Source organism: Cavia porcellus, unplaced genomic scaffold, assembly GCF_034190915.1.
Source record: "Cavia porcellus strain 051 isolate PalLab524CR breed Dunkin Hartley unplaced genomic scaffold, mCavPor4.1 scaffold_16, whole genome shotgun sequence".
Lineage (NCBI taxonomy): Eukaryota > Metazoa > Chordata > Mammalia > Rodentia > Caviidae > Cavia > Cavia porcellus.
Window position 1 is genome coordinate 15,053,480 of NW_026947499.1, and position 27,021 is coordinate 15,080,500.

At 42.9% G+C, this 27,021-nt stretch overlaps 1 protein-coding gene across 4 annotated transcripts in view; it reads left to right on the forward strand.

Annotated features, from left to right (window-relative positions):
* Positions 1–724: 724 nt before the first annotated feature.
* Positions 725–27,021, forward strand: part of Suds3 (SDS3 homolog, SIN3A corepressor complex component) — a 34,594-nt gene continuing 8,297 nt past the window's right edge. The window contains exons 1-11 of one of the 4 annotated variants that reach the window (XM_013141893.2): positions 725–1,146; positions 2,150–2,206; positions 2,843–2,909; positions 6,173–6,228; positions 8,089–8,160; positions 10,817–10,836; positions 12,064–12,220; positions 19,514–19,609; positions 20,748–20,809; positions 21,062–21,083; positions 22,284–22,389. In XM_013141893.2, coding sequence (XP_012997347.1) covers positions 768–1,146; positions 2,150–2,206; positions 2,843–2,909; positions 6,173–6,228; positions 8,089–8,160; positions 10,817–10,836; positions 12,064–12,220; positions 19,514–19,609; positions 20,748–20,809; positions 21,062–21,083; positions 22,284–22,389 — 1,094 coding nt within the window. In that variant the 5' untranslated portion in view covers positions 725–767. The remainder of the gene's footprint in view (positions 1,147–2,149; positions 2,207–2,842; positions 2,910–6,172; positions 6,229–8,088; positions 8,161–10,816; positions 10,837–12,063; positions 12,221–19,513; positions 19,610–20,747; positions 20,810–21,061; positions 21,084–22,283; positions 22,390–27,021) is intronic. The other 3 variants (XM_013141894.3, XM_013141895.3, XM_003478286.5) reach the window with 3 other exon arrangements.

Below are 27,021 nucleotides of genomic sequence, written 5' to 3' on the forward strand. Positions count from 1 at the left end.
GCTCAGCTTTCTTGTTTTCTGAGTTTATGCCTAATTACTTACTATAGGCAGAAGCTTCATTTGTTGAGAGTTGGTTAGCAAGCTTTGGGATTAGGCAAAATTTAAAAAAAATTAATGTTCAAAGAAATATGGGGCAATTGTGCTGTGGACGACCCCGCGTCTGGAAGTCTAAACCATGGAGACTGTACCATACCATTTTTTAAAAGGCAGGGTCTTTTGTCATCGGTAAAATCCTGAGCACACCTTACCCAGTAAACCCACACAAAGGGATTCCCAAGGAGTGGGAAATACGGTTTTGCTGATTTTAGGATGGAATATCAGTGTCTATCATAGTCTTTTATTTCCTAACAAAGGTCCAGTTAAATCAGGGGAGGAGCTAAGCTTCCTTTTTTTCTGCTGCTTCACGCACTCTCAGGTTGTCTGGTTTTCCTGACCTTTTGTACGGACAGTTCAAGTCGTTCACTTGCTTAGCGATCAGTCCCACCTGTCAAGGGCGCTGCCAATCCGCCCCGCCCCCCGCCTCGCCCCCTAAGTCCTTGGTTTAGTTCTGACCCTGGGCGCCGCCTGGCGGCCATTTCCAGAACTGTCCTCTGAGGTCTGAGGTCCTAACTGTGGTTTGGGCTATCCAGAGCTTTGCCTGAGTCCAGGACGCCTACCCCACCCCCCCCGCACCTTCCCATCCGAACCCACTGAGGACATTAAGACGCTGATGAAGGATCTAGAAATCTGGATAACGGAGAGCCTGGAGTTCTCTCCTTTTCTCAAGGATGGCGGGGTCAGGCCGTCATCGGGCAGCTTGCAACCCGGAAGTCGCCCGCATCGTGAGGCCCCCGTTGCCGAGCGCGGGCGCGGGGGGCGGAGCTCGGCGCAGACAGGGAAGGGGTCGCCGTGGCTCCAGGTGCTGGAGTCGGGGGCTTCTTGGGTCCCAGCTCAGGGGAGGCCACGTCCCCAGTGCGTGTGGCCGCGGTTTCCCGGGGACAGAATCAGCTGCAGTCGGAGGCGACATGAGTGCTGCGGGGCTGCTGGCTCCAGCTCCGGCCCCGGCTGGAGCGCCGCCGGCCCCGGAGTACTACCCGGAGGAGGACGAGGAGCTGGAGAGCGCCGAGGATGACGAGCGCAGCTGTCGAGGCCGGGAGTCCGATGAGGGTGAGTCCTTCGGCTAGCCGGGCTGTCCTGGCGGGAGCGGGACGCCTAGGGAGGAGGTGGGGCCGCGCTGGAGGGGGCGGGGCGGCCTCCGGGTTTGGAGGCAGCCTGGAGGAGCGGGGCATCTCGGCCAGGGTCCGGAAAGGGCAGAAGCTCTGGGGTGCGTCTCTATGGGGAGAGCGAGGGGGCTAGCCGTAGTCAGCCGGAGGTCTCTTAAGGCTTCATCGCGTCCCCGTCCATCTGTGGATTTCCTTAGTGGGAATGGGAAAGTCGTTGAGTGCATTGGGTCATATTCCCGTTTTGATTTTTTTCCTTGAGAGAATCAAAGCAAAGCTCAACTTGGCTTTCTGGTTCCCCAGTCTCTTTCTCTGAAAGGCGTAAGGCTGCTGTACTTCGCGTGGTACAGTGCATGCTGTGAGAATAGAGCAGGTTGGTTAAAAGAAGAAGATAGGTTTTTGGCTATGACATTTAGCCTTGTAGCGTTAGAGAACGTAAGCTTTCTGACGTTGATTTACTCAGCTGTAGTAGAGCTCGCAGCGGCGCCTACTTCCTGGGGTAGGATGAAGATTGAATGAGATGTGCATCAATTATTTGGCCTGGTGCTCAGCGTTTTCATCACCAGCGTTTTCATGCCCAGATGTGTTTTCCCCTCTCATGCTCTTTACATTATCAGTACTGTCTCTCAGATTCTTGCTTTTGAAATTCAGAGCCTTGCGTTTTACCCTTTGGTAAGTGTGAGGACCCTTTGGTAAGTGTGAGGACCATCATTTTGGAGCTCCTCTGGCCAAGGAGCCGGCCGGAGGAAGAGGAAGGTAAAAAGGGGAATAAATGATATAGAGTCCATTATTTTGAGTAGAGTAATGTAGCATAGAGTAGGGCCATAAAGCTGGAGCTAGTCCAGCTGTCTGGCATGATTAGTGTTTTATTTATCCCAGTTTCCCAGGTTCTAGGTAATGTGGCTCGCTAACACATGGTAAGACTTCAGTGACGTTCTCTTCCTTTGCAGGAAGGAGAAGAGTTTGTGGAGAATTGGATCAGCAGCAGCTTTTCAGAAGGCAGCTGCGTATGTGGGATTTAAAGTTGAAACTAATTGCGCTTGGTTTAACTGCATTTGAAGACAAGGCACTTGCTTTGCCTTTGATGGCCACATGGAGGCGTGTTGAAATCACAATTGATTTTTTTTCTTCTGCTGTACTGTAGGACTGTTGAAATTGGTTCGCTCCAGCCATTTGCTGTTTGTAAGAACAGTGTTTCAAATGTTTTGAAACGAGTTTTTGTTTAATCATCATCTTGCTTCTCTCTTGCTTTTTGTTGTAACTTTGAAAATATTTCAGGTGTTACAATTCAATCTGTTGCGAGATTTTTCATTTTCACTGTATGTATCAGACACGGGGTGTGTCAGAGTAAGCTTGATTGCCTGCTCTGTCCAATGTTAGTGCACACTAAGCTTGTGTCCCCAATGGCAAATGTGACTACTGCATAATTAGATACCTTGACTAGCCACCCATATGTATTCCCAACTCTGTATGAGTTGGAAATGATGTTTTCTTTTCTTTATTAACTATATTTAATATTTTTCACTGGTACTTTCATGTAGGTTTGCACTGAATAGAAGTTTATTAAGTATTTACCCTGTGTGAGATGATACCCAGTCTAGGAATTTTGATTTTAATTACCCATTCTCCCTAATTTTACTCAGACACTGAGGATGCTAGTGAAACTGACCTGGCAAAGCATGATGAAGATTATGTAGAAATGAAGGAACAGTGAGTATGGTTTCTGTATTTTATTTTCTGGTATTTAGAATTGATAAGAAAGTCTTTGTAATGACTGTGTGTAATGACTGTGTTTTGATCATAATGCTTCCAGTGCCTATGAGCAAACCTCACACCTTTCTACCGTGTGTTTTTGTTTTTTTTAAATGCTGCTGGGGAATTGAACCTAGGGAGCCCTGAGCTACAGCCTCAGTCTTTTAGGTTTTTGTTTTGTTTTTGAGACAAGGTCCTGCTAATTTGCCCAAGCCGGCCTCTTCACTCCTGGCTAACTGTTTCCTAAACTTTAGTCTCATTTAATCTCTTGAATGTAGGCTAGGAAGAACTTTGATGAAAAAGATCCCAGAGGAGAGAGTATATAGCAGGAGAGAACCTTTCACCAGGTTTTTATTTTGGGAAGTGAAAACCAGTATGAGAGGATACATAGTCCCTTAAAGCGATTAGGCTCAGATAGGTGTGAATGCACTGAGTGCTGACTCCTTCGAACGCTATGTGCCAGAGGCTCAGAGAGCTCCAGGCTTGGGGAGCAGGCGGTCCACACTCACAGGCCTGCAGACAGCTACAGCCAGCCTAACCAAAGAAACACAACCCCATTCTTTTCTCTTTCCCCCCGCTCTGTGGTCTCTGTCTCCTCCCCTTCCCTCCCCTCTTTTTTTTTTTGTCTTTTTCCTTTTTTACCGGTACCGGAAATCGAACTCATGACTGCCTGCTTGCAAGGCAGGCACTTATGCCGCAGAGCTAAATCCCCAGCCCCCCCTCTTTTTTTTGAACTTAGATCTTCCTATGTTGCTCAGGTTGACATTAAACTCCAGCTGTCCTCCAGCCTCCACCTCCCCTCTACTGTAGCTGGGACAGCAAGTTCGAACCGCTGCCCCCATGCATTTTTAGATTTTTTTTTTTTTTTTTTTTTTTTGTCTTTTTTCCTTTTTTCCTTTTTATCGGTACCAGGGATCGAACTCACGGCTGTCTGCTTGCAAGGCAGGTGCTCATGCCGCTGAGCTAAATCCCCAGCCCCACCCCCATGCATTTTTAATCCCACACCCAGATAGAAGGCAGTAGAAGATATATTTAATAAGTATTTATTGAGTGCATTTTGAGAATCTTGATTTGACTTTTTAAATTCTTGTAAACTGGATGACCTACATTCTCTCCCTTTGAGGTCCTATTTACAAATATTTGTAACCAGCATGTGGATTCTGTCATCCTTTTCAAGCTTGGGAACCCAAAGTGGATAACTCAAGTGAGTCGGACTAGTGGTGGATGAAGGATTGCTTACAATAATTCATGTGATCTTTCTCAGTTTTATCCTGAAACTGTGCTTCATTTTTATCTTTGCAAGTGTTTTATTGATTCACCTTGATCCATTTAAGATATATTTTCACACACCTGTTCTTTTCCCCATGCATGACCTCAGTGAGTCTGAGAAGTTTCTTTCTTCAGTTTGTCTTTACACCCTTTCAAAGACACACTCAGCCACAGGAATTGGCTGGAAATCCATGTGGGAAAGTTAGCATCCGGGGTTCCAAATATTGACATGTGCGTTCATGCATTTGCACTGTTTCCTGTACTTGATACATTTCAGCATCATTTTCAGAGATCATCTTTTGATTGAATGTACTCCCTGAATGAGAAAATAATTTGGATTTTATTGAATGCCTTTTGTGATTCCAGGTGAGCATGGAGGGTTGCTCAAGATTTCCCCTAAAGCAGCAGCCCTGCCGGGGCTTTTCAGATTCTGCTGCGCTTCCCCTGGCTGCAGAGTGCTCAGCTGTCTACTTCAGCCATATTTGAACAATTAGATTACTCTGCACCTAGCACACATTGGACAGTGTTCTTTCAGGTTGCAAATCCTGCTATCTTTTTGGCACTGGTGACTGAACCCAGAGTGTTCACACTGAGCTATATCTCTAGCCCTTTGTTTTTGTTTGTTTTTTGAGACAAGGTCTGGCTAAGTTGTCCAAGCTGGGCTCAAACTTGTATTCCTTTTGCCTCAGTCTCTCAGAGTGCTGAGATCACAGGCCGTTTTGTCACTGAGAAATTGTGGGTGTTTTTAGATAGAACCCAAAGTATTGTGGAAATGTGATCTACTTACAGAGTCTACTGTTCAAATGGGTTTGCCATTGTGTAATTGCTGCTAATTTGTGCATCCATCAACAGATGAGCAGATAAACACAATGTGGTATTTCGGTTTTATGGAGTACTAGCCTGTTATAGGAGGGCTATATTTGAGTCATCTGTAAGAAAATGAGTACATCTTGAGGCCATAATGTTCAGTGAAATAAATCAGATGCACAAGCTTAAATATCGCATTAACTTCTCTTATATGAGAAAACCAAAGTGTCAATAATTAAAAAGAAAATGGAGAGATCTTTTGCAAATGGGAAGGGAATCTAAAAGCAAGAAAGGGAAAAGGAGGAGAAGGAAGGGGAATAACATTAAGATATGTTAAGGAATAATAAGTACTTGTATTTGCTCCACAAGATGAATGTAAACATGTACTGCAGATGTGTCCTAATAAAAAATAATGTGCCGTGTTCTTTTATTTTGTATGTTTTTATATAGCCAGGGCTGCAAATGAATGTTCCATTTTAATTTTTGTTTCCGAATTACTGTTTTTCTGATCCTGGAAGAATAATGCTTTTAAGAGTGACATGAAGATTTATTGACTTAATGCTTATTCAGCTGTGCTCTTTGTGTAAAGACATGCCGGGGGCATAATCTTGCTCCTTTGGAATTTATAATATAATTGAGTTGAAATAACAGTTGTGTTCAATATGTTACTTTTACTTTTAAACCCGGAAGAAAATGACATCATGCTTTAAATTTTTCTTTGTGTGTTCTTGCTTAACCTTGTTTATTACTGGTTTTTATTAAAATCTGTTGTCTTCATATTTGTATGTCTTAGAGTGATTCTCTAAAGGTGAGGTAACAGAAGAATCTAGGAAATTAGGATATAATTAAAGATTATGCAACCCTTGTTCTTTTCTCTTTTTTGAGATGAGATTTCACTATGCTAGTCTCAAACTGGTAGGTCTGAGTGATTCTAAGTGCCTCGGCCTCCCAGCTTGGACTTGCAGGCATGCACGGATGGACCTGGTTCCTTGTGCCTTTCTGACCTTGTTTAGCTACATTGTAAACCTCTCTTTCCTGAAGAACATGGATGAGCTTCCTGCAGCAGACCCAGTAATCCCTGTGATGAGGGTATTTTAGAGTTGAGGACTGGTGCGTTCATCTTCAGTGTGGTTTTTCTTTTATAGGATGTATCAGGACAAACTGGCTTCTCTCAAGAGGCAGCTGCAACAACTGCAGGAAGGTTGGTTGTGATGGACTCCTTTGTTTCTAAGTATTTCTTAATCTAAACCCCCCTGAAGCTTTGTATTTTACTTCTTGGTGGGAGCAACTGAAAATTTAGTGTAGCTGATTTTATCCAGTACATATTTTACTGTCTGATCAATGAGGTGGTAACTTTCAAACTCTTATTTTCAATAGGTAGTAAGTTCTTTAAGTGGAACCATGTTTGAGGCCTTCTGGAGCTAAGTATTTTTAGGAGGGATGTTACTAGTAAAAAAGAAAACCTTACTTTTTAAATTGTGTATGGACTGAGGACTGAATTGAAGGTCTTGTGCTAAGCTGCATCTCCAGCCCCTCTTAAATTTCTAGGTTCTTTTTGTGAGGAATTGAACTCAGGGCTTCATGCTTGCCAGCAGGTGTTGCATCACTGAACTACATCCCTGACCCCTTAATTTCTTAATTTCTTTCTTTCTTTTTTTGTCTTTTTGAGATGATCTTTCTATGCGGTTCAGGCTGGTGTTGGGCTCACTTTGTAGCCCAGGCTGATCTTGAATTTGCAATAATCCTACTAACTCAGCCTCCTGAATGCTGGGATTACAGGAGTGTGCCACCACACCTGGCCCCTTAATTTCTTTTGAGACAGGATTTTGCTAAGTCCCTGAGTTGCCCAGACTGGCCTTGAATTTGGGATCCTCCTGCCTCAGCTTCCTAGAATGCTGAGATTGTGTGCTAGCACATCTGGCTTATTTTTCTTTCCAAAACAAATGTTAATAGACTGTGGCTTATCCAGTGTTTGCTATTTTGTGTTTGGCAGATTATAAATGGATGGTTTTTATCAAGTGCTATTGGTCCCTAAAGGCGTACAGCACGGAGTTTTAAAAATGCAGGCCCTCTAGTTCCATGATAGAGCTGGGGCTCTCGTTTTCACTTTGTATATGACCTGAGCATATCAATTTCTCTTGCTTAATTTTTTTTTTTTTTTTTTGTACCGGGGGTTGAATTTGCACTTACCAAGTGAGTGTTTGAACCACTGAGCTAACTCTCCAACCCCTACCTAATTGGTTTTTTAATCTTCAAAATGGAAGGAAACAGAGCGCCATCTAGTGCAGGGTTGGGCACAGCATGAGACCCTGCAGAGGGTCAGCTGCTGCCCTTAGCGCTTTAGTGCCATGTATGGAGTGCCTTGTCAGTGGAACTGCTTTTGTGCGAGACACTTTGTATAGCTAGTGAGTGATCTGCTTTCTTGGAGTGACCTGTGGGCAAGCTCTGTGAACATGAAGCATTTCCACACAAGCCGGACCCTTCGAAGAAGAACTGTGAAAGGAGATTTCAGAATCTATACCTGAGCTGTCTGGTACTGTCACTGACCACATGTGGCTGTTTGACCACTTGTGAATAAAATGCGTAACTCAGTTCTTGAGTTGCAGTAGTTGTGTTTAAGTACTGAAGCCCCCACCTGTGGCTAGAGGTTACCCCACTGGACAGTGCAAGTGGAAAAAATTTCTACCATTGTAGAAAGCTGTGCCAGCCAGCTTTGACCAGACCTTACTGTCAGAGAATGCTAGTTTTCTGGGAAAGGGAGGCCCATTGTAGTAAGCAGCTGGACCACTTGGGGGTGTCTATACCCCTTTAGTTCCCTCATACGTGGAGAGTTTTGATGTGTTGAGGTGGGGTGGAGTTCACATGGGCCTCAAGTGGGACCTGCTGTGTGCTCTGGCTGAGACCCCAAATCCAGGTAACTATCAAATGTGGCCTTCCTAAGTTTATGTTATTCTGGCACTAATAAAATAGTCACTATCAATTGAAAATGACTTTAGAAAATAAAGTGTAGAGCAGACCGATCTTTAGAATAACTTTCTATTTTGTAAATGCTCAAAATCAGGTACATTGCAGGAATACCAGAAGAGAATGAAAAAGCTGGATCAGCAGTACAAAGAGAGGATCCGAAACGCAGGTGAGGCTCTGTGATGTGGAAGAGAACCATCTTCAAATGTCCCACCATATCGCCCATGCAGCGTGCCTCTAAGAGCTGTCGCCCAAAGTCTATCGCAGATACTTTGTTGAGGGGAGGTTTTTGGGGGAGAAAGGGTCCAAAGGCGCAGTTAATACAATTGGTTGATCTTTGTCCCTGCAGCCAGTGATGGTAGTGGTGGCTGCTTGTCCTCAAGTTGTCCTTCCTGGTGTCCAAGAGGTGTCTTGTCTGTGATTGGTCACATCTGCATGGCTGGCTTGGTGGTCAGTCAGGAATGCTGCTGTGGGAAAAGACTGTAGATTGTTTCATACTTTTTAAATTTATTGCTTCTCAAATTCTGTGCTCTAGGGAGGAGGTATCCTCTATTTTACTTAAGTGTGGTATAATAAACATTGAGAGAAATAAAGGAGCATGTTTTTATTGTGTTATACCTAGTAACTGTTTTTGTTCAACGTATTTGTTGGGCATCTGTTACATGTAAGCACTGTGTGCAGTATAATGTTTGTCCTTGACTGTAGGAAACTCATGTTTTATTGACAAAAGATACCAGTGTGTCTAAAGTTAAGGAACATTGTGAATTGAGTGAAGAATCATGTGGAAAGGAAGGTGTGGCACCTATTTAAAGTTTGTAAACACAAATTCCTGAGCTTACAGGAAACTGTGTGTGTTAAATTTTAAAGTTCACTGTGCCAGTCAGTGGGGTGCCTTTGCGTTTTGTTCTCATAGTAGAAATAACATTTTAAAACAAGGTGTGGGTGTCACTGCCATGTTCCTGTCTTGACTTCTGAGGCAGCAGCTCTAGCTCCCTCTCCTTGGAAGCTTTCGTCTTTAACCCTAGCAAGTCCAGTGTATCCAGTGTGCACCAGCAGACAGAAAAGCAGTTGAGCAGTATGGGGCACTGGGACAGTGGCGCTGCAGCCGTTAGTCTTCTGCCTCCTCATTCCCTGTCCCTGGTGCTACCCTCACTGCATTCTGAGCTCCAAGGTACCTCCTTGGGATGTCATTAAAATCATCACTCCTCTTGCTGGTGTTCCCCTCAATAAGGTCAGGACATTGTGGAAGGGCATGGCCTGAGGTTCAGATCCCACTTCCATTTCTTTGGATCTGTCCCTTTAAATAAGGGTATTTATTTGTGGATCCTCAGTTTCCCATCTGTAAGGGGAATGCTGATCTCTCAAGGAATCAGCTTAAGATGTAAATAAGGAAATTGATGCGTGCCATCTTTTCTTACACTAGAGCAGTAGGATGAGTATTGTTGTTTTTCTTAATTCTTCTCACAGACACAGATCCTGTCCTTGTGTGTTATTTCATAAACATTTCTTCCCTCCAGGTGAAAATGAGGAAGAGCTCCTAAATCAGTCATGACTTGAGCTTTAAAAAGCCCATTCTGTGCAGAAATAACCCACCTGCTTTGGTTGTGTCTGGTGTCTGCCTGCTTTAACTGAAACAACTGCCAGCTCTAAGTGCTAATTGTCATTTTGTCTCATTGGTGCAGGTGTGATTTCTCTACAGTATAGGACTTCAGGTGTCTAGCTTGTTCTTGGATGGTACATTCTGAAGTAGGCATGGGAGTGAGCATATCGGGCTGGGTGTATTTGGACTCCTGTGCCGCATGATTTCCAGGACTGAAAAAGATTCCCAGGCTAGAAAATGATGAGTGCTTTGTTTCTTTCCTCAAGTTAATTTTTCTTATCTAACAATTTGTTCATTGACATCTGGGCTTCTTAAAATTCCAAAGAAGTTGATAGAGCATGTGTAAATGTGCATTTTTTTGGGAAATGAGTCTGTAGGGTTTATTAGATTGCTAAAGAAAACCAAGGTAGACTGTAGTGGGTACCCGCACAGTTCCTGGCTTACCAGTAGTCTTCGCGGACCGTTTGCAGCAGGTCCTCTAACTCAGAACAGATTAGGAGCCCAGATTTATTTGGTTTGATATATTGGATATGTAGAGGGCCTTACAGTGTAGTGGAAGGGAACTTCTAGGAAAAGTTGCTCAGTGGGTAGGTGCCAAATACTTCGGGGAGGGTACTTTAGGATGTCCAGGAGGAGCTTGATGAGGGAGAGGCCTGCCCAGAAAGATCGCAGGCTGGGGGCTGCCTTAGACCAGGAGCTTGGAGTGCGAGTATATGGTTGGCAGCGTGTGGTTGGCAGGAGCTTCAGTGTGGGCTGAGCTTGGTGTCGTAGTAAACTGCAAGGAAACCCTGGAACCTCTGTCCTGGATTCCCTGGGAGCATCCATCCGTATCACATGGGATCCTCCATGCAGTACTTTCAAAACATCAAGGCAGACTCTCTTAGGAAGTTGCCGTGTGTCTTCCTGATCTGTCCTGCAGTCCTTGCAACTGTGGCAGAGTGAAGACTCAGTGAAAGAGGAGTTGACTTATTTTGCCAACATAGTTTGGTTTTACTGCTTGTTTTTCTCCCCTCAGGCAGAACTGCCAGTGCTGATTCTGTTCAGGGGCAAATTGTAACTAGACAGGAGTACTCCTTGCATCTTTACCTTGCATGAGTGTCAGCACTTTACTGCTTTGTGTAATGTGCTTTCAGAAAGCAATTACAGCTTCTAAATAAATGCTAACATGCCTGTTTAGAAAGGCGACATGCCTAGCGAATCTAATTGTACTTTTTATCTCTTTCAGAACTCTTCCTCCAACTGGAAGTAAGTACTACAGACCTTCTGGGTTTGGAGGCTCTTTGTGAAACTAGGATCCGGCTTTCTGAAACTGACAGCCTTTCTGTCTTTGACAAAATATTTTGGAAGTTTTTATTGCCCTTTTGTTTCATTACAGGACAGTTGGTCTTACTTCAGACAGTCCATCTGTTCCTTTCAGAGTCTAAACCTTTCAGAATTTTCAGTGACACAGACAGTCCACTCCGGCATGCATGCCATACGTTTGCCACCACTGAGCTATTCACTTCTTGTTGAGCAGCTTCTGTTTACCTCAGGGGTTGGGGTTACTCACTCCTTAAGCCTCTCATTTGGAAGATTCTGTCTTGTAGTGACTTATTAATTTGATAGTCGCCCTTGAAGCAGTCCAATTTCTGAATTGGCTCAACAGATCCATTTTATACCTGAAACTCTCTGGGCTGGTGGAAGGACAGGTTTTAATGTTTTTTTTTTCCATTCCATAGATATCTCCATGCTGCTTCCATGTCAGGCTCAGTTCTGCGGTGTAGAGATTAGGGCCAGGGTCTTAAATCCAGTACTTCTCCTGGGGTGGTGTGTATTTGTGGGGTCTTTTTGAGAAGGTCATAGTTTAGACTGTAGTCTAGACCATAGCAGGTCTAGAGCCCTGCTACTGGGAACCATTTAAGTACTGAAGTCCAGTGCATGTAGTGTCTGCCTAAAGGATGTGATCCACAGCCACAGCCCAACTGAAGCCTCCTTGTTCATAACTTAGTACACTGCGAAATTTAAAATAATTTGTAATTTCATTTCGCTGTTGAAAACGCCAGGGTTCAGGCACCTAATAAATGATCTTCTGTAGTTGTTTTTCATCTTATTGTAAATATCAAAAGTAATAACCCATGAGGTCTGGCCTCAGTGTCACGTAATTAATTTTGAATATAGATATTTGATCTGGAATATGCTATTTTTCTCTTGAAATTATGCCTTAAAAGGTACTATTTACTGTCTTTGAGAGATCTGTGTTCTGTTAAAGCCAAAGGGTTAAGATGCTGGGGAGTGGAGTACCTGAGTGGCAGACATGGCACATTCATTGGGAAACCTGTTCCCAGATGCCCACTTACTGAAGTGTGTGAGCAAAGGTGCTTTTCTGTCTCTAGTAAAAATATTTCTCTGCTTTTGAGGACAGAGCTGGACTTTGAGTTGCAGTTCTGGCTGCCCGGGTCATACACCCCTAGCCTATGTTTCTTTTTTGCTCAGACTGAACAAGTGGAAAGAAATTATATTAAAGAAAAGAAAGCAGCAGTGAAAGAATTTGAAGACAAGAAGGTTGAACTGAAAGAGAATCTGATTGCTGAGCTAGAAGAAAAGAAGAAAATGATTGAAAATGAAAAGCTAACCATGGAACTGACGGGAGGTAAGAAGGCCCTGGAGGGCAGGGGCCTGGGAGTCCGGGCTTCTGGCCTGCTGCTCCTGTTGTTGCTGCTGTCCTCAGCACTGGAGCAGAGCATGGTAACATAGAGTGGGCGGTGACATCACAGATCAGAGTTCCAGTTCCTCTTTACGTTGGCTGTGTCACCCTATTAACTTCTCTGTATAGTAGGGCTGATCGTATCCTATTCTCACAGGAGCATAGGCATGTAAATGCCTAGAAACCTGGCCTATACATAACAGGTATTCAGTAAATGTGGCAATCATGAGCTTGGGCTTATGCTTTATGTAATTCTGGGTCTGTTCCCATTTGTTGCTTGGTCACATTCCTGAAATACTGAGATCCATTTGTGGTGATGAGAATCTCTCTGCTTTGTTTTTGTCAGTCTGCCTTCAGTACAGAAAATGCTTGATTGTTTTTGACTTAGCTGTGAGCACAGTGGCTTTGGCTAGATCATCTGCTAGTAGATCTCTTCTCTCAGGTGTTGCTGTGAACATTTCAAAAAGAGCTGATGTGATTCCAGCACAGTAGCTAACCTTAAATATTCTGCTATAAAGGTAGTGAAGTTCTGTGAGACTCAGCTAATTCCTCCCTAGCCTTCTCGAGTTTGGTACTCGGCATATGGGAGCTCAGCAGGTTCTAGGCAAGTTTCAGGGAGAAGCATCATAGGCTGACTCTGCTGCTGCCATATATAGACTGATGAATCCTAGAAGGATACAGCAAACTTTAGAGCCTGCCAAATACTGCAAAGCAAGTCAGCAGTGAGTTTGTTACTTGGATATGTAGGTGGCATGCCTTCTGTACCATTTCTAAAAATTAACTTTTATTATAATATTTAGAAGATACTAGGGCTCTGGCATGTCTGATTTTAAGAGAGTTCCATAGGAAATGTAGTGTTTTTATGGAAGACTTTGGAGCTAATTTTGAAACCAAAAGTAACCAATTAAGAGCTACATGTTAGCCAGGTGTGGTGGGGCACTCCTGGAATCCAGTACTGGAGAGGCTGAGGCAGGAGGATTGTCATGAGTTTGAGGCCAGCCTGGGCCACATGGTGAGCTCAAGGCCAGCTTGATCTATAGCAAGACCCTATCTCAAAAAACAAAACAAAACCCAAGGTCTGCAGTCTCCGCCCCCACATGCCTATGCAGTGCCTGTGCTAACAACCAGCTTGGCACTCTTGTCGACACAACATCTAGTTCCAGACCAGGGATATCCAGAGGAGAATGTAATTGTGTCTGGCAAGCCATGTTGGTGGGGAGGAATCTGACTCCTAAAAAGAAATCTCTGATACTTTTTTATTGAAAAACTTGGCAAAAAAAGAGTGAATTCCTTGAAAGCAGCATGGACATGTCCTTGGAATTATTTAATTTTAGTGAGAATGGATGCTCAGATGGCATCTCCAGACAGCACTGTCTTGTTCTTGTTGAAATGCTTTCTAGACTGCTAACACTGGGACCGTGCCTGGTGCTAGTGTGCCTGCCTATTTTCAGACCCACACGCCACCTTGATGCTGGTTCTGACTGGCATATGCCTCATCGCTCTCTGCTAGTTCCACCAGATGTTTGAGAGCCTTCATTAGGCTAGTGGGAAATACTGTCAGTTTATAGCTGCTGCCTTTCCATCTGTGGGGAAGGATATGATCACCTTACCTGTGATTTGGCATCTTAATCATTGACAAGCTGTAGACATTTGGTCAGTAGATTTTACAGCCAGAATCCTAAGTGGGACAGGCAACGTCCTCAGTGACTTGAGACAGACAGCCTACCAGGGTAGAAAAGACAAATAAATGCAACAAAATCATTTATAATGAAAAAAATTAGATTGTAAAAGTGTTGAAGTTAGCCATGGGCATTAACGATTCTGATGTCCTTCCTCAAGCCATTTGGCACCCTTGGTATGGAAAGCACTGCCAAAGTAATGATAGAGTGTGGAAAGAAAAGGCACTGGAGCTAGAAGGATAATTAGCATTCCTGCAGATGGTGCTGCTATGGTGTTGGATTAAAGGCCTGATTTCATGCCTCTAATTGAGTGACTTACTTCACCTTTGCAGATTGATGCCCAATATTGATGTTGCCCAGCTCTGCCCAGAAAAGATATTCCTTAAAATGCCCTTTGCTGATTCAACATGCAGACCTCTTTAAAATCAAAGTAGAATAAGAGGCTGATGAAAAGCTTACTTCAGAGGACCCTTTAGAATAAGTGTCTCAGCAACGACCTGCTTTGTCTGAACACAGAGTTACCGCATCTTTGGGAGTTAGCTGGGTGTACTCTTCAGTGTCACGCCTCTCACGGAGAACTTGGGGAAACTGGGCTGCACAGGCGGCACGGTGTATGAAGAGGCTGGCATGAGTGTGAGGCCAGAGCTGCTTCAGCTGTAACACACACATGGGTCCCCTGGGGTCTGGATGAAAGGCAGACTGTTTCAGAGGCTTTGGGTGAAGGCGTTTCTAATCTCCTCCTGCCGGCTGCTGGTCACATCATACTTGGCATAGTGGGGCTGTAGATAGAATTATCTGAGTGTGATTTTTCTTTGATGTTGTAGCCAACATTATGAATAACCTCAATAATCAGCGAGGGTCCACTGAGCTTTCAGCTGTAGGGAGCTTTATCATTCATTTTTCTTGTTGCTAGAGCAGCCTTTCTCTCCTATAACAGCAGCTCACTAACGGCTGCTCTGTTTTCTGTTGTAAGTTCTTTCTTACTTAGAGCCCCTGTGGAAGCGTGTGAGTTTCCTTTCGAGAACTAGATTCAGAGTTGGCACCATGAGTCATTATAATGTCAAAATAGGAGTCTGTTTCCAGAGCACCTAACTTTGTTCAGAAATATTAGTGCCCCTTTGCAAGCTGACAGACTGGAGGAGAACCTTGGCTCAATCGTAAGCCAGCTGGGGTGGGATTTCCTTATTTGGCAAGGGGATGATGGAACCTGCTAGTAGGGGTTGGTTGAAGATGAGACAATATGGTGCCTGTACTGTGCCTTGGAAGTGGCACCTGGAGGAAACACTCTGGACTTGGAAAGTGTAGCCCTGTTACTTCTTCAGCTCCCCCTGGTTTTAGATATTGCTACCCTAAGTTTAAAGATGGTAAAGCACATTCAGAGAAGTGGAGCCATTTGCCCTAGGTACTCCAATAAGCTAAATAGTACTTACATCCAGAATTTGTCTGGGATGTGTTGGGCACTGCTGTGGTTCTCTGGTCCAGGTCCGTCTTGCACTGACTCTGCTTTAGGGTAGTTGCCAGTCTGCTGGGCAGTTTAGTGGCCTAGGCCCTGCCTCAAAATGAAAAAACAAAAAAAATGACTGGGGATGTATCGTCAGAAAAAGGAAAATATGATAAAGAATGTTTCTCGGAATCACTGCAGTTCACTTTTTCTCAGTGGGTAAACAACTATGAGGTTGTTTTTAAATTTAGTTTTTAATTGACACATAATTGCACATACTAATAGAGTACAGGGATATTTTGATACATATCTGCATTTTGTAGTCATTAGGCTGGACTATTAGCATATTTATCTACTTCTGTATTTATCATTTCTTTGTGGTGATTACATTCAAAATCTTACATTTTGGTAACTGTCTGAAATACTGAACACAATATCGTTAGCCATAGTCACCTTGCTCTATAACAGAATCCCAGGACTTACATTTTAGTTTTAACTGGAATTTTGTGATGGCTAATCTCTCCGTATCTTGCTTCTCCCCTATCCTTTCCAGCCTCTGGGAACTCCTGTCCTATCCTGTGTGTCTGTGAGGTCAGCTTCTCTAGATCCCACCTAAGAGTTGAGGTTATGCCTGAGTTTGTTTTAAAGTATGTTAAAAAGGAAACTTTTACTGCAGCTGAACACTGTTAAGCAGGTGAGCTGTTTTAAGTTAAGGACTAAGCCCCGGAAAGTACAGAGCAAAGGCGTGTCAGTAAACTGGTAATTGCATGTTGATTGCAGGCAGTTGATATTGTCAGGGTTCCCTCTCCAGAAGGATGACTCTAATCACTGCCTAGCACTGTCTCGGCTGCATTCCCATTTCCTGGACTTAGATGCTCTTACTTCTGAGAGGACAGGCTGTGTCTCAGGTTTCCTGGGGCTGCACTACTAAAGTTCATATGTGAGGTGGTTGAGAGGCGAGTTCTAGACATTGTCCATTGTTTGTTCTCTCACATAAACCCTTCCGAGTCTGTCATAGCTGTTTGATGTTCAGTGCTATCCTACAGATAATGTCCCCACTGAAACATCTTTGAAGAGTCCTCAGAGTCAGAGATGCTTTTTCATTTAAACCCTTTAGGGGAGTTTAGGGTTGGTGCACAATTTCGAGGGGAATCCTGGCTTACTGCCTTGCTCAGATCCGTTCTCTAGGGTTGTCACACTAAGATTTGAGCTTCAGATTCAGTTCTGGGAGTTTGATTTTTTTGTTTGTTTTTTAGTCTTTTTGAGATAGAGTTTTGCTTAAAAAGTTCACACTGTCCTGGAACTCGCTTTGTAGCCCAGGCTGGTCTTGGACTCACATTGATCCTCCTGCCTCAGCCTCCTGAGTGCTGGGATTACAGGCATGTGCCACCATGCCTAGCCTGGGAGTTTGATTTTGTGAGTATGTCCAAATTGAGTTCTGTGGGACTCTTACTGCCTGAATGCATGGGAGAGTGATGTTACAAAGTCAGCATGCCAGCTGTTGAGTACAGTGAGTAATAGAACATAGAACTGTCAGGCAGATTCTCACGCAGATGGTTGGACTAGGCCATCCCTCTCTGAAAAATCTACTGTCAAACCAGCCAGCCAAGCCTGCAACTGAAGCAAGGTGAGATCAGTGTGTAATCTACATACTGGGTGGTGCTGCGGCTGTATACTTAAGCTGATCTCTCACTTAATCACCTCTCCCGTGTGTGCTGCTGGCCAGGCCTGCTCCTGGTGCCTGCTGTCTCCTAGGTGGCAGTAGAGACATGCTGATACATTTTAGGGGCTTCCTCAGAGCACTTCCTCCTGCAGAAGCAGTCATTTGGATAAAATTCACCAGGTTATTCATGTGACCAGGCTAATAAAATGGATTGACTTTTCACTACTTTTAAGAAGAATTTGACTACATATTCTAATTTATAAGTATGTGGTTATGACTTTTCAGTTTAGTGGCCTGGCTGGTTTTGGTTCTGTTGGGTTGTGGCATGCTGCCTACCTCTCCTGTCCCTGTGTTGGCAGCTTGCGGAGCGGGCACACTCAGCTGCTCTTTGCGGAATAGAACATTCTGCAGGGTTCACAGGACACTGCTTTTGTCTGGTGCTGACTTGGAGTGGGTGTGTTCCTTTCACACTTCGGTTGCTAAATTCTGCATACTGCATTGTATCACAGTTGCTGTCAGCTGCCTGGTGATATTCAGCTTCTGCACAGCTGTTTTCACCTTATCCTTTTAAAAAGATCTTTGTAAAATGTTTTCCTCCTTGAAATCATGATAATAAAAGCCAGCCTCAGTTGTGCTTTGCTAGACTAGTGACTGTGCTAAGACTTCATGTGTCCTGTCTTTGTAGCCCTCACAGCTGTGAGCACCCTGTGTTACATGAGGAAGCCTGAGACACAGGGCATTTCCATAGCTTGCCTGGTCACGCAGCTGCTGCAGGGAGTCAGGCCTGTAGGTGTGACATTCATATTTTCAACCATAGTGCTGTGCCACCAGCGAGTGACTAGACCAAGGTAGCATCTCAGCAGAGGGTAAGAGATTTCTTGTAGGGAGAAAGCTTCCCCCTCTTCCCAAGGGTATGTGTATCCTCCTAACCCCACTTCCAAGTCTACTTTTATAAATACTTATTAGGTATATGGTTCTTATTTTACCCCTGTTCCTCTCATAGGAAAAAAATCAGGAATATTCATGTCTGTTTTAAGAGCAACATGCAGAAACATCTTCTAAGTTTGTGTAATGCACTTGTTACATGCTCTTAAGATCCTACACATTCCTGTGGTAGAGTTGTGCTTTGCTGATACTTGTGCATATTTGTCAATGAAGTTTATCTTGTGATCAGCTTGAGTTCATCTGGTTCTTGAAACTTGTGCTGGGGTAAGGACACATTTCATACTGTGGTGGAATTGCACATCCAACGCCTAGTGGAAAGGTTGGCACAAATACCCTCGTTCCTGGGGAAGTGGGATGAACCTCTGCCCATGGAAGAGAATATTGAGCATTGTTTCAAAGGGTGTAATGTAGGCATTTGCTGGGGAATAGAGAGGAGGCAAGGCAGAGAGAATAGTATACAAAGACTTGATGACCTGAAAGTGTGGTGTCTTTGGATAACAAGAGCCAAAAGTGTTGAGTGTGAATGAAGAAGTGAAGAAGAATAGAAGAGAGGCTTGGCTTTTGTTCTGTGGATTCTAGTAAGCCTTTGAAATACCTATTGAAAAGTGAACAGTATGCAAAGGTGACCTGATATCTGTCTTAGGGATCCTAGCAATTGACATCACTTTGAGGGAATGGTGGTGAGGGGATGGGTTTGTTAAGGGAGAGACTCTTGATGGGCATGGAGTGATGTCACTGAAAAGTTTGCCAGGAGCCCAGGGAGTGTGGATTGCCATCCAGAGGGCTGTTAGAGCAGAGAGTAGGAATGAACATTCAGTGGTGTATAGGCTGAGGACTGAGTAGATCCCAGAGATTACCAGGATGAAGAAGCAGGCCAGCCAAAAAGGACCCCAAAGGGCAAATCAGCAGAGATTTGGGTGACTGTTGGAGGAGAGCTGTGGGGGAGTCAGTGGCAGGGTCAGACTACAGAGAGAAGGCAGGAAGGGTGACAAGAAGCTTTATTGTGTGCTTTCATTCTATCATTTGTGAAGTCAAGTAGCTGCTCATGGTTAGAAAAGAGTCAAGTTTGTAAATGAAAACTCAGTATAAAAATGTTGGCATTGAGGCCAGTGGCCTGTCAAAGAGCCTTTTGTGCCAGTGGGCTTTAGGCCCCCGCCCTCCGTGGGAACAGTGGAAGTTAGTCGGTGAAATGACCTGCTGTTCTTTTCAGTTCCAAAAGCCTGGCTTCTTAATTTGAAGGGAAGATAGAATAGCCACTAGTGTTAGTCACCTCCCACGGCTGTAGTCGTAGAAGGCTGCATTTCCAAGGAGGGTGTGTACCTACTAGAGTAGATAATTTGAATGCTGTAAGCATATACCCTTGCTCAAGTCTGTTCTTGGCATCTGACTTGGACTTGCATAGACCAGACATCCACAATAAAACAGTTTGGGTTGGGTGGCTGTGAGGCTCTGTAGGAATTCTTACTGCAAGTGGGAGCTGGATAGATTTACCCATTCCATTCTTGCCACAGATTCTATGGAAGTGAAACCCATCATGACCAGAAAGTTGAGGAGGCGACCAAATGATCCTGTCCCCATCCCAGACAAGAGGAGAAAACCTGCTCCTGATATCCATTTATGTCATGCTTTCATCACTTTTTTTCCCTTAAGAGAATTGAGTCCTTTATTGTACATCTGATGGGGCGGTGGTGGTGAACCTTTAGCGCTTTCAATGATGACAGAAGCCTGCTGCAGCGCGCGTGCCGTGGTTCACCACCACTGTGATGAGTGTTCACGGTGAATGTCCTACAAAAGAGTAATACTGGATGGGAAAACATGTCAATATTTATCCATGGGACAGAGGTTGGCCATTTGGAATCCTCAATTGCCACTGCTTTTAGCTGGAAAAACTTACAGAAAGTGGTTATTTGGAAAGTACTTTGTGTCAGAAATTTGACAAATTTCAGGAAAAGCTGAAAAGTTGAGGTGCCTTAATCTTTCCACAGTAAGACAAAGATAATTATGTCTGCCTTTATACTTCACACACTCCTTTTCTAACACAGCGAATTGTTCTTATAGCAAGTGAGATTTTATTTAATACAAAAAAGCTCTTTAATCATAAAAACAGGCCATGGGAATGGGACACATGGAGAGAAGTGGCCCTCTAGAGGGTAATGAAAGCTGTTTGTCTTGAATAGTTCATTTGTTCGTTTACCACTAGAAAAAGATGTAACTTCACTTCCCTTCAACTTTGAAATTAAGGATTTAAGTTGCCTTGGAAGACTAACTTTTACATTGTGTGTATGTGTGTGGGTGTGTGTGTATATTAAGTCTTCAGATTTTTTTTTGTTTTAATCAGTACCGGAGATCGAACTCACAACCGTGTGCTTGCAAGGCAGGTGCTTATGCCGCTGAGCTATTAAATCCCCAGCCAAAGTCTTCAGATTTTGGAACAAGCGTACTTTATAAATGTGGGGTGAAATTGTCATTTTACTGTTTTCTGTGCTTTCACTGTTACGGTATTGTAGCTACCTTCTGAACTTCATTGCAGTTTGTGGGATGGAGAATGTATATACTGGTCACCATGACACTTAGTAGGAGATTCAACTTTCTAAGAATCAAGTTATACTTTCTAAGAATTAAGAGATACAAAAATGTCATTTAACATGGTCATGCTTTGTCAGTTCTAAAATACTGGTACCATTTTGTTGATTTCTGTTTCTGTGGGAACCATATTTTCAGACATATTCCTTTAACTCTTAACACCTCAGCTAAACTATTTGTTAACTGATGAGCAGATTATGGAGGATCTGAGAACATTAAATAAGGTACAGTTTGATTCTTTTTCTTTTCTTTTTCCTTTTTATTTTATTGGTACACTTTAGATATACATAGTGATAAGATTCATCATGGGAATTTGCAGTTTGATTTTAAAAAAAATACTTGACAGCTTAGGCTTGTCATGGTTTTCTGCTTTACCTTATCCACATTACTTTGTTAAGTCATTGTGGCATTTCTGACACCTGAAGTTGCATCTGAAATGATTTTCTCTAAGATTTTTTTTGTTATTTTTTCTACAGCTTAAGTCACCCAAGAGACCAGGTAAGTACATAATGTTATTGATATTTGTGAAATCTTTTTATCATGTTGTTGGAAAAGCCTGTGAAAATCTGTCAAGGAATCACTGAAATTTTTAAAAGTAAAATGTTCACTTACTTAAGAGTAGTCATGGAAACTGAAAGGAACCTTAAGTATGTTATTCTTTTTTTTTTTTTTTTAAAGCCCCACTGTGTTATTTTTGTCTTGTTCTTAGAATTTATTGTGAAACAAACACTTGATTGGTTATTGAAGGTTTTCTTTTGTGCAGGCATAAGGTTCAAGTACATATCTAGTTTTGAAAATTAAACCACAGGATTTTTCAGTCTTCCTCACTTTCTGGAATTAAGTGCTAGGCATGACTGTTCTAGTGGCTTTTCATGGCCTACCTGTGAGGCTTCACAGGCTGCTCTGAGTTCCAGTCTGTAGAAGAGAGCAAGGCCGCCTCAGTATTCACAGTGGGTCCCTCACCCAGTAGCACTCGGCAGCAGTGCTCTTTGCAAGCTAAAATTCCAAACAGGTAATGTCTTTTGTTGTCCTGAGCATTGGAATTACTCAGGTATCCCTGTGCTTACTGAGTTTTGTGGAAGAAAAACAAGATTGTTCTTTCTCCAGCTAATATCCTGTGGGCTGCCATAGTCTGCAGAGATGTCCTGAGCTGCTGAGGCATGATAGGGTATAAGGGTGTACATTTAAATCATTGAACCTACCTTAGTTCTAAGAATGATTTCATTTTTTAGAGCTTTTGAGCTTCAAGGTATTATCCTATTCTAGGTATTAAGGTATTAATCCTATTCTAAGTGACCTTGTGCATTTGTACATTTGACCGTAACCTCCCTGAGCTTCAGGTTTCTCCTGGTTTGTGACGTTAATCTGTGCCTTGCCTGCCTCAGAGGATTGTTTGAAGGTACAGTTAGAAGTAATGTACAAGAATTTAATAGTATGCTATGCCGATTTGGGGTCTGACACTAAGTTTAGCACAATGTAGCGACCTCCCAGGAGCAAGAGACCCATTGTGCACATGCTGCTCTGCTCGGTAGTGGGATCTTGCGTATGAGCAGCCACTGCACTCGCATTCTGGCCTGCAGTTTTGTTAGGTTCCCATGCATTCCCACTGTAAGGACTCAGCAGTCACGATTATTAGCACCTGGGGTCTCAGTTAAAGCATGCTGGCTACTGGACTGAAACATCTGTTATCTTCTTCAGCAACCCCGTCCTCTCCCGAACACTTGCCTGCCACACCTGCAGAATCTCCAGCCCAGAGATTAGAGGCTCGGATAGAAGATGGCAAGTTGTACTATGATAAAAGATGGTAAGTTATGAGAAAAGATGGACTGCTTTTAGGAGTCTGAAAAGAACTAGTGGAAGGAGAGGACTGGGGCTCCTAGAGTTGTTATTTCAGAGTATGGCTGCTTAACTTAGGTTTTAAAGTGGATATAGTACTGTGCATCAGCCCTCATTTGATAGATACTTTTAATTGGCTTCTGAAATCTGTTTCCCAGGATGGGTTCTGTGGATGGTGGCCTCCACTGCCCTCCCTCCTACTGACACTGTACTGTATTAGAATTTGCAGGCTAATGTCTTGTGGTACCTCTGCCCAGTAGTGCCAGGGTATATTTCCTGCACCACTTCTTAACTCTGTTCCTGTATGCTAAAATTAATAGGTGTTCTACAGATAAAAGGATTTTGTGGTCACACCAGTTTAGGGGATGATCCTGTTAATTAAGATAAATGGATTCTCTTCTTATAGCAGTCTTTAGGTCTTGTGATATGATAACGTACCTGTGAATTCCTAAGATGGTATTAGGTGTTTTTTTATTTGACATCTCTATTCTTTTATCTTGCAAAAGTGTTCCAGAAAACCTACTTGGAGAATTATATCTTAAAACATGATTCATTTAAATTGAATACTACTAGAAATTTTTAGATTGCCAAATGTTTTTTTATTGAAAAGTAACAAAACAATAGGAAAAAACTTTAAAGGGCATTTATTTATTTATTTATTTTTGTCTTTTTTGAGATAGGGTCTCACTATGCAGTTTAGGCTGGCCTTGAGCTCACTTTGTAGCCCAGGCTGGTCTTGAATTCACAAGGATCCTCTCACCTCAGCCTCCAGAGTGCTGGGGTTACAGGCCTGAGCCACCATGCATGAGCCTAGCTAATGCATTTATTTATTTTCAACAAATATTTATTGTCCTTTGTATTAGGTATTCTGCTAGGTATTAAATCACCCTGGATCCTGCCATCTTTTCACAGCTCTTCATTCTGACACAGTATTTCTGTCCTTCTGTTGTTCTATATGGACACATTCTTACTTCGAGTCATAGGTGGACACGTGGTTATGGGCTACCTTTTTACTGAGTTAAATTGAGAACATTTTTCTCTGGGTCATTGTATGGTCACTACCATTATTAATGGCTATGTAATAACCCTTTACTTAGCCAAAGGTTCCAAAAGTAAGTGATCATGGCCTTTTTTGAGCATTATGTTAGTCCTTACAAGATAGTACAGTCATCCCACTATGTGCAGATGGAACTGATTCTGGGACCACATAGACACCCAAATCTGAAGGTGCTCATGTCCCCTCTATAAATGGCATCATGTTTGTGTGTAACCTAAGGCAGCCTCCAAACGTACAGACTATCAAGTGTATGCACACTGTACACTTCGCTGCAGTGACAAATATCCATATGCTAGTGGCCACCACTTTGAACACCTCTTATAATTGTACAGGCCAAAGGTGACCTGTATTAATTTCATGTCTCAACAAATTTAGTATTAAAATATCTACACTTTTTTTTTTTTTCCTGATGTATGTGTTGTTTTGGTAGACTCTGAGTTTTTGTTTGTTTGTTTTCTTTTTTGGTTTTTTGAGACAGGGTCTTGTATAGTTTGGGCTGCCCTGAACTCACTATGTAACTTAGGCTGGCCTTGAACTTGCAGTAATCCTCTTGCCTCAGCCTCCCAAGTGCTGGGATTATAGTTGTGCACCACCACGCCTTACTTTCTCCTATATATTTAAAATCACACCTAGTTTACTTAAAATATTGAATATAATATTGATAATTGCTATTGTAAAAAATGTTCATCTTCAGTGCAGAGAAAACTTTTTCCCAAATATTTTTTACCCACAGTTGGCTGAATCCATTGATGTGAACCTATAGAGGACTAACTGTTCTTGTAACAAATGTTTATAGAAACTGGATGTGGTGGTACATGCCTATTACACTGAGACAGGAGGATTGCCATGAACTCAAGGCCAAGCCTGGGCCACATTGTGAGTTCAAAGTAAGCCTGAACTACAGTGAGACCCTGTCTCAAAAAAACAAAACAAGCAAAAAAAGTTTAGAGAGGCCAGGGGTGGTGCTGTAATCTGAGCATTTTCGAGGCTGAGGCGGGAGGATTCGAGCAGCCTGAATGACACAGTGAGTGCAAGGGCGGCCTGAACTACATCCCGAGATCCTGCCTCAAAAACAAAAAAAACAAAAACAGAAAAACAACCCCTCAAAAAACGAAACATAAAGAAAGACTTAGGGAGCTAGTTTTGCCTGAATTAAACAATTTCCACTGCGTTAGTTATCCAAGTGGATGAAGGAGGCTTGCCTTGACCATAGGCCTGATCTTGGAGAATTCCGCCCCTCAGATCTGGCTCTTCGGCATTCTTGTCAGTGTTTTTCTTAGCTTTGCTCCTAGTCTGGACATATTGCCACTAGGTGGCAGGTGCTAGCTGCTCAGCACTATGGGACAAAGTAAGATGAAAAATGTCTCTAATAACGAAAACCAAATAACCTTTAAAGATGAGGCCCACATATAACAACTGTCTTTAAAATGATGAGCTTTATCGCTACCATTTTTACGGATCTGTGAGTCTTCCAGCCCTGTGATATTTCAAACGATGCTCATTTTGTAATTGCATCGCTTCAGATCTTCCCCTTTCTAGACTTAGTCCCTAGGCTTTATGAGACGTGTCTGGAAAAAATGCAGTAAAATAAAATTCTTGTTTTTCTTTATTAAAGATCCAAAAGATGGACATTCGTAAAGGAAACCAAGTGGTCAGAGTGATGTATGAGGCAGGCAGGAGGGAGCTTGCTGTGTTTCTCATGTCAGCAGAAGGCATTTGCTGAGGAATGCCTCAGGAAGCGTTGTACTTTTCCAATGAATTAGGAGTTGCTTATTCTGTTGCTAAATATATTTTGAGGATGCTGTTTTTCCTTTATATTCTGTGTGGTTTTCTTTGCTAGCTCTAGCAGTCAGGGCTCGTAATGAATAGTTGCAAGGTGAGTCCTCTCTTCCCGGTAGCTGTTCATGGCTCCCTGGGTGTCCTGCTGGCAGCTTTCACTGGAGCAGAGTGAGCCGCTCACTCCTCTCCCGGCCCTTCACCTGACTTTTCTATCTCTGTCCCTTTGGAGGCCTCATTTTTCTTCTTCAGCAGGCATGGCCTGTGGTCAAGGGTTCAGCCAAATCCCTGTGTGTTCCTTCCATGGCGTGGAATTTTTTCTTACAGCAGTGTTTGTGGTGAAACATGTTTCATTGAGTTTTCAATGCCTTTAGTAAAATAAGTGTGATCCAGGCCTCCCATGTTGGTGTGAACATTTATCAAGCTACATATCATTTTGGAAGATAAGTGTCTTCCCTTTGCCTTGGTCTTTTACTGCTTTTAAAACATTTTATGTCATACTCTTAAGTTTCCCTCACATTTTTTTTTTTTTTTTGTCTTTTTCGTTTTTATCGGTACCAGGGATCGAACTCACGACTGCCTGCTTGCAAGGCAGGCGCTTATGCCGCTGAGCTAAATCCCCAGCCCCTTCCCCTCACATTTTGATTTGAACTAATGAACCCTCTCAGAAAACACTGTAAAAGTAGCTGATATTTTAAAATAACTGATTCCTGCCCCGCCCCCCAAATCTGGGGCTGCTGGCCTGGCATGGTAGCAAACGCCTATAATCCCAGCACTTGGGAGGCTGTGGCAGGAGAATGGCTTTGAGTTCAAGACCAGCCTGAGCTACAAAGTGAATTAAAGGCCTGCTTAGTGAGACCCTGTCTTAAAAAAAGACAAAAACAACAAACAGAAAATCTCCAAACAAACAAAATCTGGAGCTACTAATACAAATCAGAAATGAAGTCACCACTTAACTCAAGTAATATTAACTCTCCAGCCCTCTGTTGATACAAAGACTCTTAAAACAGTATTTCCAACTAGAATCCGGACCCTTGAGATTCTACAGTTACAATGTGGACTCAGTTTTGGGAAAACGGAATGTTAATATTAGGGTTCCCAGCGGGATAGAAAATTCAATCACTTCTCCCCTCCCACCCCCTTGCCCTACTTTTGGAGCTACCTTTTGAAAAAATTGCTTTCTTCCAAAATAGTAGAGTAATTCTAGTTCATTGGGTTTAATAGTGAGGCACAGAGCTTTAAGAGCTTAATTGTAGGGATTCCCAGGTCAGAATTTCCATTAGCAATAAAGTCAATTTGACATTTAGGACTTATTCTCTGAGGCCATTTAAAAAAATAAATTTTTTTAGCAGCTGAGTTGTAGCTTGTAAAATGGATTTAATTGGCAAAAAGATGACACTTTTACTAAATTGGTTCTATTGATGTTGCTTTTAAACATATTATTTCTAAATATGTTTTGAATTCTTTCCCCTTTTATTTTTCTTTAAAATTTGAAAAGTGAGGTTATAAAGGTTATTGTATACTTTTTGTCTGTATCTTAAAAAAAAAAAAACCCATCTGAACACTGTAGATTCTGAGGACTTTTCAGAGAATTCAGATAATTTAATAGATGTGATGTCCAGATAGTGTTTCCCTAAGATCATTATTTGGTGCCTGAGAATCCCCTGACCATCTTGGGAACTGGGGATCAGTGGTTTGGAAGTTTGCTGTTGGGAAGCATGCGGGCCAGCTGTCCTGTGAAGCACTTGGGGACCATGGTGGACATCA